Source organism: Anomaloglossus baeobatrachus, chromosome 1 (assembly GCF_048569485.1).
Source record: "Anomaloglossus baeobatrachus isolate aAnoBae1 chromosome 1, aAnoBae1.hap1, whole genome shotgun sequence".
NCBI lineage: Eukaryota > Metazoa > Chordata > Amphibia > Anura > Aromobatidae > Anomaloglossus > Anomaloglossus baeobatrachus.
Window position 1 is genome coordinate 168,862,461 of NC_134353.1, and position 16,424 is coordinate 168,878,884.

The window sequence follows — 16,424 nt, forward strand, 5'->3', positions numbered from 1 at the left end:
TTTGGACGAGGAAAATTGAGACCTGCCCGCGGTCCGAAAGGACCGAAACCTCGATTGTACCTTCCGTGGTTGAGGTCTGTTTGGTTTGGACTGGGGTAAGGATGAATCCTTTCCCTTGGATTGTTTAATGATTTCATCCTGTCGCTCACCAAACAAGCGGTCGCCAGACAATGGCAAACCGGTTAAGAACTTTTTGGAAGCAGAGTCTGCCTTCCATTCACGTAGCCACATGGCCCTGCGGAGTACCACCGAATTGGCGGATGCCACCGCCGTACGGCTCACCGAGTCCAGGATAGCATTAATGGCGTAGGACGCAAACGCCGACGCCTGATTGGTTAAGGACACCACTTGCGGGGCAGATGTACGTGTTACAGCATTAATCTGCGCCTGACAAGCTGAGATAGCTTGGAGCGCCCATACGGCTGCGAATGCTGGAGCAAAAGACGCGCCTATAGCTTCATAGATGGATTTCAACCATAGTTCCATCTGTCTGTCAGTGGCATCTTTGAGTGAAGCCCCATCTTCCACTGCAACTATGGATCTAGCCGCCAGTCTGGAGATTGGAGGATCCACCTTAGGACACTGAGTCCGGCCCTTAACAACCTCGGGGGGGGAAGGGATAACGTGTGTCCTTAAGGCGCTTGGAAAAACGCTTGTCTGGACAGTCTCGGTTTTTCTGGATTGCCTCTCTGAAGTCAGAGTGATCCAGAAACATATTTAATGTACGCTTTGGAAACCTGAAACGGAATTTCTCCTGAGAAGCAGACTCCTCAATTGGGGGAGCTGGGGGAGAAATATCCAACACCTGATTGATGGTCGCCATAAGGTCATTCACTACTGCGTCACCTTCAGGTGTATCTAGGTTGAGAGCGGCTTCAGGATCAGAATCCTGATCTGATACCTCCGCTTCATCCTCCAGAGAGTCCCCCTGCAGGGACCCTGAACAGTGTGATGAAGTGGAGGGAATTTCCCAGCGACCCCGCTTGGGCGGCCTGGGACTGCGGTCCGTGTCAGAGACCTCACCCTGTGACCTATGGGTTACCCCAGGGGAACTTTGCTGTTCCAAATGAGGGGGACCAGGGGTCAAGGATTGGACAGTGCCCGGGGCCTGAATCACCGGTCTGGACTGCAATGCTTCCAGTATTTTAGCAGACCATTTATCCATACTCTCAGACAGTTTGTCAGCAAAGGCTGCAAACTCCGTCCCTGTCACCTGGACAGTGGTAGCAGGTGGTTCCACCTGGGCCACCTGTAGCAGAGGCTCCGGCTGAGTAAGTGCCACAGGGGCCGAGCATTGCACACAATGAGGGTCAGTGGAACCTGCCGGTAGTACAGCTGTACAAGAGGTACAGGTTGCAAAGTACGCCTGTGCTTTGGCACCCTTGCTTTTTGCAGATGACATGTTGTCTCCTCTGAGAACAACCAGGAGGGTATATAGCCAAAAATAAACAGAGCGACCGTACAGCGCAAATGTATAGCCTATAAACCTATATATATATATATATATATATATATATATATATATATATATATATATATATATATATATATAAATACACTTCGGTACTCAGTGGGGCCAGCACCAGAGGTGCTGCTTACCGACCGCTGAGAGCGGTTGTGTGATCACCAGATTCCCTGCCTGGGTCTCCCTGTGTTGTCTCTCCTCTCCAGCATCTGAATCGCTGACAGGAATGGCTGCCGGCGTTCTGTGGGGAGGAGGGGACCGTGGGCGTGCCCAAGAAAAGTGCGGGAATCTAGTGCCCCAGTGTACTGAGTGAGGAGGGAGGAGGATACAAATGTATGCTCCAGCCCTCGGCGCTGACGATCTGTGCAGCGTCCCGCCCTTCCCCTGACTGGCAGGCCTGTGGGCGGGAATAAACGACACTAGGCCGCAGAAGCCGGGGACTAAAGTTATAAGCGCGGCCGGCAATAAGCGCGGCCGCGCGGTAGTCCCCCGGCGCACTAACACCTCCAGCAGTGCTGGAAAGTGTCTGGCCCAAGCGCCCCATGTCCGGCGCACTAACACACCCAGCCGTGCTGGAAAGTGTCTGGCCCAAGCGCTCCATGCCCGGCGCACTAACACACCCAGCAGTGCTGGAAAGTGTCTGGCACAAGCGCTCCATGTCCGGCGCACTAACACACCCAGCTGAGCTGGAAAGTGTATGGCACAAGCGCTCCATGTCCGGCGCACTAACACACCCAGCTGAGCTGGAAAGTGTATGGCACAAGCGCTCCATGCGCGATAGTTCCCGGCGCACTAACACACCCAGCAGTGCTGCAATGTGTGTGGCACCAGCGCTCCATGCGCTGTCCCCACGGGGACACAGAGTACCTCACAGTAGCAGGGCCTTGTCCCTGACGATACCTGGCTCCTATCCAGCAGATTCCCAGGGGCTGCGGAGGGAGCACGGTCCCAGTGCCTGGAGACCGATCCGGATCCCACTTCACCCAGAGCCCATTAAGGGATGGGGAAGGAAAACAGCATGTGGCTCCTGCCTGTGTACCCGCAATGGGTACCTCAACCTTAACAACACCGCTGACAAAGTGGGGTGAGAAGGGAGCATGCTGGGGGCCCTGTTATGGGCCCTCTTTTCTTCCATCCGACCTAGTCAGCAGCTGCTGCTGACTAAGCTGTGGAGCTATGCGTGGATGTCTGCCTCCTTCGCACAAAGCATAAAAACTGAGGAGCCCGTGAGCACGGGGGGTGTATAGGCAGAAGGGGAGGGGCTTTACACTTTTAGTGTAATACTTTGTGTGGCCTCCGGAGGCATAGCTATACACCCAATTGTCTGGGTCTCCCAATGGAGCGACAAAGAAAGGTGGTTTCTGAAGAGCCATCAGCACCCTGTTCAGATCCCAGGGTTCTAACGGACGCTTGTAAGGAGGGACTATGTGACAAACCCCCTGCAGGAACGTGCGTACCTGTGGAAGTCTGGCTAGGCGCTTCAGAAAAAACACAGAGAGCGCTGAGACTTGTCCCTTAAGGGAGCCGAGCGACAAACCCTTTTCCAATCCGGATTGAAGGAAGGAAAGAAAAGTGGGCAAGGCGAATGGCCAGGGAGTAAAACCCTGATCAGAGCACCAGGATAAGAATATCCTCCACGTCCTGTGGTAGATCTTGGCGGACGTTGGTTTCCTGGCCTGTCTCATAGTGGCAATGACCTCTTGAGATAACCCTGAAGACGCTAGGATCCAGGACTCAATGGCCACACAGTCAGGTTGAGGGCCGCAGAATTCAGATGGAAAAACGGCCCTTGAGACAGCAAATCTGGTCGGTCTGGTAGTGCCCACGGTTGACCCACCGTGAGATGCCACAGATCCGGGTACCACGACCTCCTCGGCCAGTCTGGAGCGACGAGGATGGCGCGGCGGCAGTCGGACCTGATCTTGCGTAACACTCTGGGCAACAGTGCCAGAGGAGGAAACACATAAGGCAGTTGAAACTGCGACCAATCCTGAACTAAGGCGTCTGCCGCCAGAGCTCTGTGATCTTGAGACCGTGCCATGAATGCCGGGACCTTGTTGTTGTGCCGGGACGCCATTAGGTCGACGTCCGGCATCCCCCAGCGGCAACAGATCTCTTGAAACACGTCCGGGTGAAGGGACCATTCCCCTGCGTCCATGCCCTGGCGACTGAGGAAGTCTGCTTCCCAGTTTTCTACGCCCGGGATGTGAACTGCGGATATGGTGGAGGCTGTGGCTTCCGCCCACAGCAGAATCCGCCGGACTTCCTGGAAGGCTTGCCGACTGCGTGTTCCGCCTTGGTGGTTGATGTATGCCACCGCGGTGGAGTTGTCCGACTGAATTCGGATCTGCTTGCCTTCCAGCCACGGCTGGAACGCCTTTAGGGCAAGATACACTGCCCTTATCTCCAGTACATTGATCTGAAGGGAGGACTCTGGCTGGGTCCAGGTACCCTGAGCCCTGTGGTGGAGAAAGACCGCTCCCCACCCTGACAGACTCGCGTCCGTCGTGACCACCGCCCAGGATGGGGGTAGGAAGGATTTCCCCTTCGACAATGAAGTGGGAAGAAGCCACCACCGAAGGGAGGCTTTGGCTGACTGAGAAAGGGAGACGTTCCTGTCGAGTGACGTCGACTTCCTGTCCCATTTGCGGAGAATGTCCCATTGAAGTGGACGCAGATGAAACTGCGCAAAAGGAACTGCCTCCATTGCTGCCACCATCTTCCCTAGGAAGTGCATGAGGCGCCTCAAGGGGTGTGACTGGCCTTGAAGGAGAGATTGCACCCCTGTCTGTAGTGAACGCTGTTTGTCCAGCGGAAGCTTCACTATCGCTGAGAGAGTATGAAACTCCATGCCGAGATATGTCAGTGATTGGGCCGGTGTCAGATTTGACTTTGGGAAATTGATGATCCACCCGAATCTCTGGAGAGTCTCCAGAGCAACGTTCAGGCTGTGTTGGCATGCCACTTGAGAGGGTGCCTTGACAAGCAGATCGTCTAAGTAAGGGATCACCGAGTGTCCCTGAGAGTGTAGGACTGCTACCACTGTTGCCATGACCTTGGTGAAGACCCGTGGGGCTGTCGCCAGGCCGAAAGGCAGTGCCACGAACTGAAGGTGTTCGTCCCCTATGGCGAAACGCAGGAAGCGCTGATGCTCTGGTGCAATCGGTACGTGGAGATAAGCATCTTTGATGTCGATTGATGCTAGGAAATCTCCTTGGGACATTGAGGCGATGACGGAGCGGAGCGATTCCATCCGGAACCGCCTGGTTTTTACGTGTTTGTTGAGCAGTTTTAGGTCCAGAACAGGACGGAAAGACCCGTCCTTTTTTGGCACCACAAACAAGTTGGAGTAAAAACCGTGACCCTGTTGCTGAAGAGGAACAGGGATCACCACTCCTTCTGTCTTCAGAGTGCACACCGCCTGCCGAAGAGCATCGGCTCGCTCGGGGGGCGGAGATGTTCTGAAGAATCGAGTCAGAGGACGAGAACTGAACTCTATCCTGTAACCGTGAAACAGAATGTCTCTCACCCAACGGTCTTGTACCTGTGGCAGCCAGGCGTCGCAAAAGCGGGAGAGCCTGCCACCGACCGAGGATGCGGTGTGAAGAGGCCGAAAGTCATGAGGAGGCCGCTTTGGGAGCGGTTCCTCCGGCGGTCTTTTTAGGACGTGACTTAGACCGCCATGCATCGGAGTTCCTCTGATCCTTCTGTGGCCTGTTGGACGAGGAGAATTGAGACCTGCCCGCGGGCCGAAAGGACCGAAACCTCGATTGTACCTTCCGTTGTTGAGGTCTGTTTGGTTTGGACTGGGGTAAGGATGAGTCCTTTCCCTTGGATTGTTTGGATGAAATCATTAAATCGCTCACCAAACAGGCGGTCGCCAGAAAATGGCAAACCGGTTAAGAACTTTTTGGAAGCAGAGTCTGCCTTCCACTCACGTAGCCACATGGCCCTGCGGACTGCCACCGAATTGGCGGATGCTACCGCCGTACGGCTCGCAGAGTCCAGGACAGCATTAATGGCGTAGGACGCAAACGCCGACGCCTGAGAGGTTAAGGACACCACCTGCGGAGCAGAGGCACGTGTGACTGCATTAATCTGCGAGTGACAGGCTGAGATAGCTTGGAGTGCCCATACGGCTGCGAATGCCGGAGCAAAAGACGCGCCTATAGCTTCATAGATGGATTTCAACCAGAGCTCCATCTGTCTGTCAGTGGCATCTTTGAGTGAAGCCCCATCTTCCACTGCAACTATGGATCTAGCCGCCAGTCTGGAGACTGGAGGATCCACCTTGGGACACTGGGCCCAGCCCTTGACAACGTCAGGGGGAGAAGGGATAACGTGTGTCCTTAAGGCGCTTAGAAAAGCGCTTATCTGGACAAGCTCGGTGTTCCTGGACTGCCTCTCTGAAGTCGGAGTGATCCAGAAACGTACTCATTGTACGCTTGGGAAACCTAAAACGGAATTTCTCCTGCTGAGAAGCCGACTCCTCAATTGGAGGAGCTGGGGGAGAAAGATCCAACACCTGATTGATGGACGCTATAAGGTCATTCACTATGGCGTCCCCTTCAGGTGTATCCAGGTTGAGAGCGGCCTCAGGATCAGAATCCTGATCTGCCACCTCCGCTTCATCCTCTAGAGAGTCCTCCTGCTGAGACCCTGAGCAGTGTGATGAAGTCGAGGGAATCTCCCAGCGAGCCCGCTTAGGCGGTCTGGGACTGCGGTCCGCGTCAGAGACCTCACCTTGGGACCTATGAGTCGCCCCAGGAGCACTTTGCTGCTCCAACCGAGGGGGGCCTGGGGTCAATGATTCAACAGTGCCCGGGGCCTGTGTTACCGGTCTGGACTGCAAGGCTTCTAGTATCTTAGCAGACCATTTATCCATACTCTCAGAAAGTTTGTCAGCGAATACTGCAAACTCCGTCCCTGTCACCTGGATAGTGGTAGCAGGTGGTTCCACTTGGGCCACCAGTGGCAGAGGCTCCGGCTGAGTAAGTGCCACAGGGGCCGAGCATTGCACACAATGAGGGTAGGTGGAACCTGCCGGCAGCATAGCCGCACATGAGGTACAGGCTGCAAAGTAAGCCTGTGCTTTGGCACCCTTGCTTTTTGCGGACGACATGCTGTTGTCTCCTCTGAGTACAATCTGGGAGGGTATATAGCCAAAAACCAACAGTGCGACCGTACAGAGTAAATGTATAGTATATATATATATATATATATATATATATATATATATATATTATATATATATATATATATATATATATATATATATATATATATATATATATATATATATATATATAACACACACACACACACACACTGCAGCGCCCAGGGGGGCCCTTACCGACCGCCCAAAGCGGTTGTGTGACCACCAGATTCCCTGCCTGGGCCTCCCAGAGCCGTGTTGTCTCTCCTCTCCAGCGTCAGAAGTGCTGACAGGAATGGCTGCCGGCGTTCTGTGAGGAGGAGGGGGCCGTGGGCGTGCCCTAGAAATTGCGGGAATCTGGTGCCCCACTGTGCTAAGTGAGGGGGGAGGAGGATACAAAGTATGCTCCAGCCCTCAGCGCTGACGTCCAGTGCAGCGTCCCGCCCTTCCCCTGACTGGCAGGCCCGGGGGCGGGAATATGCGGTACTAGGACGCAGAAGCCGGGGGCTAAAGTTACCAGCGCGGCCGGCAAACAAGCGCGGTCAGCGCGGTAGTCCCGGCGCACTAACACACCCAGCAGTGCTGCAGCGTGTATGACACAAGCGCTCCATGCGCCGTCCCCAAGGGGACACAGAGTACCTCACAGTAGCAGGGCCTTGTCCCTGACGATACCCGGCTCCTGTCCAGCAGATTCCCCAGGGGCTGCGGAGGGAGCACGGTCCCAGTGCCTGGAGACCGATTAGGATCCCACTTCACCCAGAGCCCTTAAGGGATGGGGAAGGAAAACAGCATGTGGCTCCTGCCTATGTACCTGCAATGGGTACCTCAACCTTAACAGCACCGCCGACCAGAGTGGGGTGAGAAGGGAGCATGCCGGGGGCCCTGTTATGGGCCCTCTTTTCTTCCATCCGATATAGTCAGCAGCTGCTGCTGACTAATTGTGGAGCTATGCATGCATGTGTGCCTCCTTCGCACAAAGCATAAAAACTGAGGAGCCCGTGATGCACGGGGGGGTGTATAGGCAGAAGGGGAGGGGCTTTACACTTTTAAGTGTAATACTTTGTGTGGCCTCCGGAGGCAGAAGCTATACACCCAATTGTCTGGGTCTCCCAATGGAGCGACAAAGAAATGGAAATAAATGGCTTAATATGATCATTCTGTCGGCTGATTAATGGCCGTGCAAAAGGGTTTTTAAAAATAAATCTGCTGCATTAAACATGTCTGGTGTGTTGGCATTATTTCACAGTGTGGGAGAAGCTGAAAAAAAAAAAAAAAAAAAGACAAAGGTTTGTGGGAGGAATCGTAAAAAAAAATTATAATTCTTTCATTATAGGTTATTCTATATTAGATGTCAGACAGTAATAGGGTCTCCCATTGGACTCCTGTGAACGGTAAAGCTGAGCCGACAATACTGTGAGCTTTAGAGGCAACGCTATGTGCGCACGCAGCGTTTGTGCCTGCAGAAATTTCTGCAGCGATTTGAACAGTACACGTGCGCTTCAAATCGCTGCAGAAAGAGTTCGTAATGGAAAAAAAAAAAAAAAAAGAAAAAAAAAGACGATTCCATGCGCTCTGACTGCAGCTCCTCCCATAGACAGAGCGGGGGCTGCAGGCAAAGCGCACGGAATAAGTGACATGTCACTTCTTAGAACGCACACTTCGGGCAGCAGCCGAAGCGCTGCGCTCTAATACGCAACGTGCGCTTGTCTCCTGCATAATTTTCATAGACTGTGCAGGGGGACGCAGGACGCATGCAGTTATGCTGCGGTGCAGATCGCAGTGTAACTGCATGCAAATACGTAACGTGCGCACATAGCCTAACACTGCTCTGCTCCCCTCCCCCCACACCGACTGCTGTGGTATGAAAGCTAAAAACATTTGTGATGATACTCAGCTCTGTTCTATTCTACATAGTAGGTGCAGAGATCAGGGCGTATCATTACATCTCAAAGGAGAAGGTCTGGTCTTCAAGCCTTCTTGGGTGTGCTGTTTTTTCCTGCTACAAGATATATCCTCCTTATTGCACGATATATGAAATTACTTCGTGCATCTACGTTATAGACTTAGCACTGGTGGAAGTGAATCAACAGTTTTCCAGGATCTATAATGAACAGTGGATGACAAAGTGTTATAAAAGGACAGATTTGGAACCAAAAGAGTTGAAGCCAGGAGCAGCGCTGGATAAATAATCTCCGGCCCCGTAGATGGAATTTGCAGGACCAAGTATGACAGAACAGATTAGGTGAGGAATGTATAGGAAAACCAAGAGCCAAGTTTACTATGAAAACAACATAAAAGGAAGACAAATAAAACCAAATACTTCTTCTACTGCCATTATTTCACTATGGAAGTCCTGCTCTGTGCAATACATTCCCATAATAAGGCAGGGTTAATGGGAAAATTGGAAACACATGGACTTCTGAAAACAAAATAACATTTCCTAGGACACAAACAATTTCATCAGCATCTAATGGACTCCAGAAAAGTGGACAATGAAACAATGCAAATTCACAATGAAGACCTTACCAATGGTTTATTCAAAGCTGGCAGAAATCAGGAAAAACAGATTTTGACATATAAAAGAAAACAAATAAGAAACAAAACAAAAAAGGCTTTTCTAGTTGTGGAAGCACCCAGTTCCCCAGTACAGTTGGTCTAAAAAAAATTAATACAAACAGCTTAAAAGAGGGTATTCACGAATGAGCCAAAATGTCGCCCGTGATTTCATTCAAACTGTAGCCAGTCTTGGTCATGGTGATAAGGCCCCGTTACACGCAACGATGTATTAACGATAAATCGCCGGGGTCACGGAATCCGTGACGCACGTCCGGCATAGTTAGCGACGTCGTTGCGTGTGACACCAACAAGCGGCCGTGAACGATGGAAAATACTCACCAAATCGTCCATCGTTGACACGTCGTTCATTTTCAAAAAAATCGTTTATTGTTGAGGACACAGGTTGTTCATCGTTCCTGAGGCAGCACACATCGCTACGTATGACACCTCGGGAACGACGAACTGCAGCTTACCTGAGGCCACCGGCAATGAGGAATGAAGGAGGTGGGCGGGATGTTACGGCCGCTCATCTCCGCCCCCTCCGCTTCTATTGGGCGGCCGCTTAGTGACGCCGCACGAACTGCCCTCTTAGAGAGGAGGCAGTTTGCCGGCCACAGCAATGTCGCTAGGCAGTTAAGTACATGTAACGGAGACTAGCGATATTGTGCGCCATGGGTAAATAGATTTGCGCGTGACGCACAAACGACGGGGGCGGGTACGCTCGATAGTGATATCGCTGCGTGTAAAGCCCCCTTTAGGGTTAACTCTCATCCTTGGTTCTCTAAAAGGGCTTAGACTGGTTAAAGGGGTTTTTCACAAGCATTTTCACTCCATAAACAGGAAATTGTTACATATTTTGTCCCATTATGTCGCTGGTGATGCAGGCAATCCGCGAAACTCAGGGGCTCTGTCAACTAAAGGCCCTGTCACACACAGAGATAAATCTGCGGCAGATCTGTGGTTGCAGTGAAATTGTGGACAATCAGTGCCAGGTTTGTGGCTGTGTACAAATGGAACAATATGTCCATGATTTCACTGCAACCACAGATCTGCCAAAGATTTATCTCTGTGTGTGACAGGGCCTTTAGATGGCAAGTGCAGCGGACTTGATGATTGTCTGCAGCGCTGTAGAAGTAACGTAACTGCTCCATTCGATGAACAGTGACCACAGCAGCAGTGGAGAGACATTACTGAGCCTGGGCAAGGCGAGTAAGGCTTAGTTTGATATTTTCAATGTTACTGAACCTGTCAAATATTCTCTTGTCTTGGTGGCATTACCCGAGGCAAATAGGAAGCAACAATGCAAAGAACCGGGTTTGTTTTTTTTTTTTTTTTTTTACAACTCCTACACAGCTTTCCAATACTTAATACATGAATATAGACACATCACCTATGTACCTTGTTGTGATTTGCAATTTCTTTGTGTTTCTTAACTACGCGGTCAATGATGTCACATATGGTCTGTATCCTCCGCTCAGGAAATCCGCACTGGAGAAACTGCTGCTTTGTTAAAACAGGCTTGTAATGGAAGACATCTCGGAGAACCTGCGAAGACACTGGTTCAGAATCGAGCAGAGAGTCCTGAACGGGGAAAACATTTTTTTTTCTGCTCTATAAAATAGCTAGCTTTCACTCCCACTCCACCACCATAAATGTATGACTTCTCCTACGTGGATCAGCGGCCATTTGTGACATGAAATGATCGGTTGGCCTGGGAATTACGTGATGGCCAGGGCTTCTGGTATGGATCTCTCCAGAATAACACCCACAAACTCACAGTCAACAGTCCATCTTCTCTGCTGTGACTAACATTCACCACACTGAGGCTTCTGAAGGGGATTTCTGAGAGAAACAGCCCCCTGAAGCGATCGTTTCCCTGTTGATTAGAAGAATTAAATATTTACCTTGTATACGGCATCAATAAATCTCAGGTCACTCTTCGCAGCTAGCTCGATGTCTAGTGACACTAATGTCTCGGCAATGTACGGAGAATAAGCAGTGAAGGTGTAGCTGATGATCGGCAGGGAGGCTGCAGGGTCTCCTTTCACCAACCTATAGTGGCAGAAATAAAATACATTATTAAAATATCCCCTCCAATTATAACTCAAGCATCCAGATAATGCACACACCATTACAAAGATGTCATATGAGATTAGAAAAAAAAAGGTCAATTGTTTCCTCACCCTCCTGAGGGACGTCTTGTTTCCCAGAACTAGGAACCATAGAGCTATTATTCCCAATATATCAGTCCTAATGCAGCGTTAGTGCCAGAATCAGGATCCAGAGTATAATGGGCGTCTCTACCACGGTAACTGACAGCCCGAGTTACCATCACGATTATGGTCTGATCTTCAGTCTCCTGACCAGAAACAGTCTATATGAGGCGCTGGTAGAGGACAGGAGACTCGTGGTCAGACCAATAATTGTGCTGTAACATACGGTGGTGAGGATGCCCCCTAATAGAGAGGGTCACTGCAATACAGTACTTACTGTAGCAATATATTCATTTCTGAAGGCTCCACACGAGGTTATAGAGCTGATCACATCGATATACATTTGCGTGGTCAAGTTTCACTAAACTTTGCATTTTGTTCACTGAAATCCCTGATGTTTTTTAGTCCAGTAGGCGGTCCTATTCAGTGACTGACAGCTATATCTGCATACACAAGCAGTAGTAGGACCGCCTACTGGACTCCCATGCATATAGATACCTGGGAGTCAATGAATACAATGCAAGTGATACTGAATCCTTTCTCACACTATATATCATTCTGCTCAGCTTCTCCTCCGTGCCCTGCTGTCCACAGACTGGTGTACAAGTACAATGGGACAGGTTCCCTTTGACTACTTATCTTACCCTGTGTAGTCGACATCCCTGGGATAACTCAGTGACCTGAGCTTCTGCTCCAGTTTTCGGAGAACTCCTTTCATGTCCCCGGTCGTCATCTTATCCTTATAGTGCAGCTGAGACAATGTCCTGGAAAAATAAGAGGAGCATTAACCGAAAACATTGAGATACCAAATCCACAGGCCGTGGGGCGCCATCTCCATCACACAGTGATCTAAAATGTGCACGGGCAGCAGAGCAAATCTGATCATCCGAGAGGACATAGGGACTGCTATACGGAAAAAATAACGCACTGGCAATGGAGACACGGCACATACCTAGGATGATCTTCTCTAAGGTAACATGAATGCGAAACCTGGACAATAAAGGAACAAGAATAAACAATCAACACCTTCACAATGTGCTGAAGAAGGAGGTTATCAATACCACGTATGGCAAGAAGAAAAATCTAACCAAGCCAGACGTGATCGCAGCAAGGATCACCAACCCAGGATTTACTACTCTGGACACATCACACAAAGAGAGCAATCACTGGAGAAGGACATCATGAATGAAAGAATAGAAGGAACAAGGCGAAGAGGAAGACTGGCAACCCAATGGCTGGATACTATCAAGATAATGGCGGAGAAGACCCTGGTGGACCTATCTAGACAAGCTCGATCTTCCTACAGAGCACTCATCCATCAAGTCTCCATGGCTCAAGATTGAGCTGAAGGCTGTTAAAAAAATAAAATACCTATACTTGTAATGACTATTCAGTGTCACCACTGCTACCCTGACAATCAGAAGAACACCGCGCGGGCCACAGGGGACACGGCCCACCACACGCACGGGACGCTGCCCACCGCAACCACGTGTGCCACGGCCCACCGCACGCATGGGACGCAGCCCACCGTAACCGCGTGGGCCACAGGGGACGCGGCCCACCGCACGCACGGGTCGCAGCCCACCGCAACCGCGTGGGCCACAGGGGACGCGGCCCACCGCAACCACATGGGCCACAAGGGACACGGCCCACCGCACGCACGGGACGCGGCCCACCGCAACCACGTGGGCCACAAGGGACACGGCCCACCGCACGCACGGGACGCGGCCCACCGCAACCACGTGGGCCACAAGGGACACGGCCCACCGCACGCACGGGACGCAGCCCACCGCAACCGCGCGGGCCACAGGGGCCCCCAAAGGAGGGTGCAGCAACCTTGAAACTGCAGAATGCGCAGTATGGGAGACGTGGAGGAGCGCACACATAAATCCGGTATGAACACACAGCTGACCCCAGCACGTCCATGGCTGCTCCTATAACGTCACTGAAGAGGCAAAAACCCCGACCATCATCTACTGGAATCTCCCACCACTATCCACCTCACCTCCGGTGTTATACAATACTGTGCCCCAGCTGCTGCAGAACAGCATGATACACGCCTCATGTGCTGTGTGAAGCAAGCATAGACCCTCCTCACACTTCACAATAAGATGTTCTGCAGCAGCTGCGGTGGGTATTATAAATAACTCTTGCTCATATGTATCACGTGACGTGCTGTTCCCCAGCTGTAATCACTGAGGTCCCCCGGGGTGACCGCAGCTGCGTCCTGCAGACCTCTCCCCCTGCACAGCGGGCGCCGGAGGCCGGTCCCCGGTCTGCAGCCTCTGTCCTCACCTGGTGTCCCGCCCCGATCAGTCCTATAACGGCGGCTGCCCGGAAGTACCGCGCCTGCAGCGCTCGCAATCGCTACAGTTACAACTCCATAGTAAGCCCCGCCCATCAACATCCTCTCAACCAATCAGCGACCTCATGTATTACACAAATGACACTTCTGTAAAGTGGGAGTTGCTAGATAAGAAAACATCTGTGATTGGTGTAGAGAAGAAGAGGCGGGGCAAGTTGTAGTTTTGACGGTTGGTGCTGTGTGGAGGGCGGCAAGGATCATGGATGTGCTGTGCTGTGTGTATTTATGTATTATGAGAGAGCAGTGCTGTGTGTATTTATGTATTATGAGAGAGCAGTGCTGTGTGGTGTGATGATGGGGGAAAGAATAGAGATGGGGGGAGCAGTGCTGTGTATGATGGGGGGGAGCAGTGCTGTGTATGATGATGGGGGGAGCAGTGCTGTGTATGATGGGGGGAGCAGTGCTGTGTATGATGATGGGGGAGCAGTGCTGTGTATGATGATGGGGGAAAGAATAGAGATGGGGAGGAGCAGTGCTGTGTATGATGGGGGGGAGCAGTGCTGTGTATGATGATGGGGGAGCAGTGCTGTGTATGATGATGGGGGAAAGAATAGAGATGGGGGAGCAGTGCTGTGTATGATGATGGGGGTAAGAATAGAGATGGGGGGAGCAGTGCTGTGTATGATGATGGGGGGAAGCAGTGCTGTGTATGATGGGGGGGAGCAGTGCTGTGTATGATGATGGGGGAGCAGTGCTGTGTATGATGATGGGGGAAAGAATAGAGATGGGGGAGCAGTGCTGTGTATGATGATGGGGGTAAGAATAGAGATGGGGGAGCAGTGCTGTGTATGATGATGGGGGGGAGCAGTGCTGTGTATGATGGGGGGGAGCAGTGCTGTGTATGATGATGGGGGAAAGAATAGAGATGGGGAGGAGCAGTGCTGTGTATGATGGGGGGGAGCAGTGCTGTGTATGATGATGGGGGGGAAGCAGTGCTGTGTATGATGGGGGGGAGCAGTGCTGTGTATGATGATGGGGGGAGCAGTGCTGTGTATGATGATGGGGAGCAGTGCTGTGTATGATGATGGGGGGAGCAGTGCTGTGTATGATGATGGGGGGAAGCAGTGCTGTGTATGATGATGGGGGGGAGCAGTGCTGTGTATGATGATGGGGGGGAGCAGTGCTGTGTATGATGATGGGGGGAAGCAGTGCTGTGTATGATGGGGGAAGCAGTGCTGTGTATGATGGGGGGGAGCAGTGCTGTGCATGATGATGGGGGGAGCAGTGCTGTGTATGATGATGGGGGGAGCAGTGCTGTGTATGATGATGGGGGGAGCAGTGCTGTGTATGATGATGGGGGGGAGCAGTGCTGTGTATGATGATGGGGGGAAGCAGTGCTGTGTATGATGATAGGGGGGAGCAGTGCTGTGTATGATGATAGGGGGGAGCAGTGCTGTGTATGATGATAGGGGGGAGCAGTGCTGTGTATGATGATGGGGGGAAGCAGTGCTGTGTATGATGGGGGGGAGCAGTGCTGTGTATGATGATGGGGGGAGCAGTGCTGTGTATGATGATGGGGAGCAGTGCTGTGTATGATGATGGGGGGAAGCAGTGCTGTGTATGATGGGGGGAGCAGTGCTGTGTGTGTTGATGGGGGGAGCAGTGCTGTGTGTGATGATGGGGGGAGCAGTGCTGTGTATGATGATGGGGAAGCAGTGCTGTGTATGATGATGGGGGGGAGCAGTGCTGTGTATGATGATGGGGGAAGCAGTGCTGTGTATGATGATGGGGGGGAGCAGTGCTGTGTATGATGATGGGGGGGAGCAGTGCTGTGTATGATGATGGGGGGGAGCAGTGCTGTGTATGATGATGGGGAGCAGTGCTGTGTATGATGATGGGGGGAAGCAGTGCTGTGTATGATGGGGGGAGCAGTGCTCTGTATGATGATGGGGGGAAGCAGTGCTGTGTATGATGATGGGGGGGAGCAGTGCTGTGTATGATGATGGGGGGGAGCAGTGCTGTGTATGATGATGGGGGGAAGCAGTGCTGTGTATGATGGGGGAAGCAGTGCTGTGTATGATGGGGGGGAGCAGTGCTGTGTATGATGATGGGGGGAAGCAGTGCTGTGTATGATGATAGGGGGGAGCAGTGCTGTGTATGATGATAGGGGGGAGCAGTGCTGTGTATGATGATAGGGGGGAGCAGTGCTGTGTATGATGATGGGGGGAGCAGTGCTGTGTATGATGATGGGGAGCAGTGCTGTGTATGATGATGGGGGGAAGCAGTGCTGTGTATGATGGGGGGGAGCAGTGCTGTGTATGATGATGGGGGGAAGCAGTGCTGTGTATGATGATGGGGGGAGCAGTGCTGTGTATGATGGGGGGGAGCAGTGCTGTGTATGATGGGGGGGAGCAGTGCTGTGTGTTGATGGGGGGAGCAGTGCTGTGTGTGATGATGGGGGGAGCAGTGCTGTGTATGATGATGGGGAAGCAGTGCTGTGTATGATGATGGGGGGGAGCAGTGCTGTGTATGATGATGGGGGAAGCAGTGCTGTGTATGATGATGGGGGGGAGCAGTACTGTGTATGATGATGGGGGGGAGCAGTGCTGTGTATGATGATGGGGGGGAGCAGTGCTGTGTATGATGATGGGGGGGAGCAGTGCTGTGTATGATGATGGGGGGGAGCAGTGCTGTGTATGATGATGGGGGGGAGCAGTGCTGTGTATGATG

The 16,424-nt window shown here is 51.9% G+C and overlaps 1 protein-coding gene across 3 annotated transcripts in view; it reads right to left on the bottom strand.

The window, feature by feature from the left end:
* The window catches only part of CEP44 (centrosomal protein 44), a 106,895-nt gene extending 93,099 nt beyond the window's left edge, over positions 1–13,796 (bottom strand). For 2 of the 3 annotated variants that reach the window (XM_075347199.1, XM_075347197.1), the window contains exons 1-4: positions 13,685–13,796; positions 12,034–12,153; positions 11,081–11,228; positions 10,575–10,721 (exon numbers count right to left, since the gene is read on the bottom strand). In XM_075347199.1, the coding sequence (XP_075203314.1) occupies positions 10,575–10,721; positions 11,081–11,228; positions 12,034–12,122 (384 nt within the window). In that variant the 5' untranslated portion in view covers positions 12,123–12,153; positions 13,685–13,796. Of the gene's footprint in view, positions 1–10,574; positions 10,722–11,080; positions 11,229–12,033; positions 12,154–12,341; positions 12,380–13,684 lie in introns of all 3 variants that reach the window. The other variant, XM_075347198.1, reaches the window with a different exon arrangement.
* Between the last annotated feature and the right edge of the window lie 2,628 nt (positions 13,797–16,424).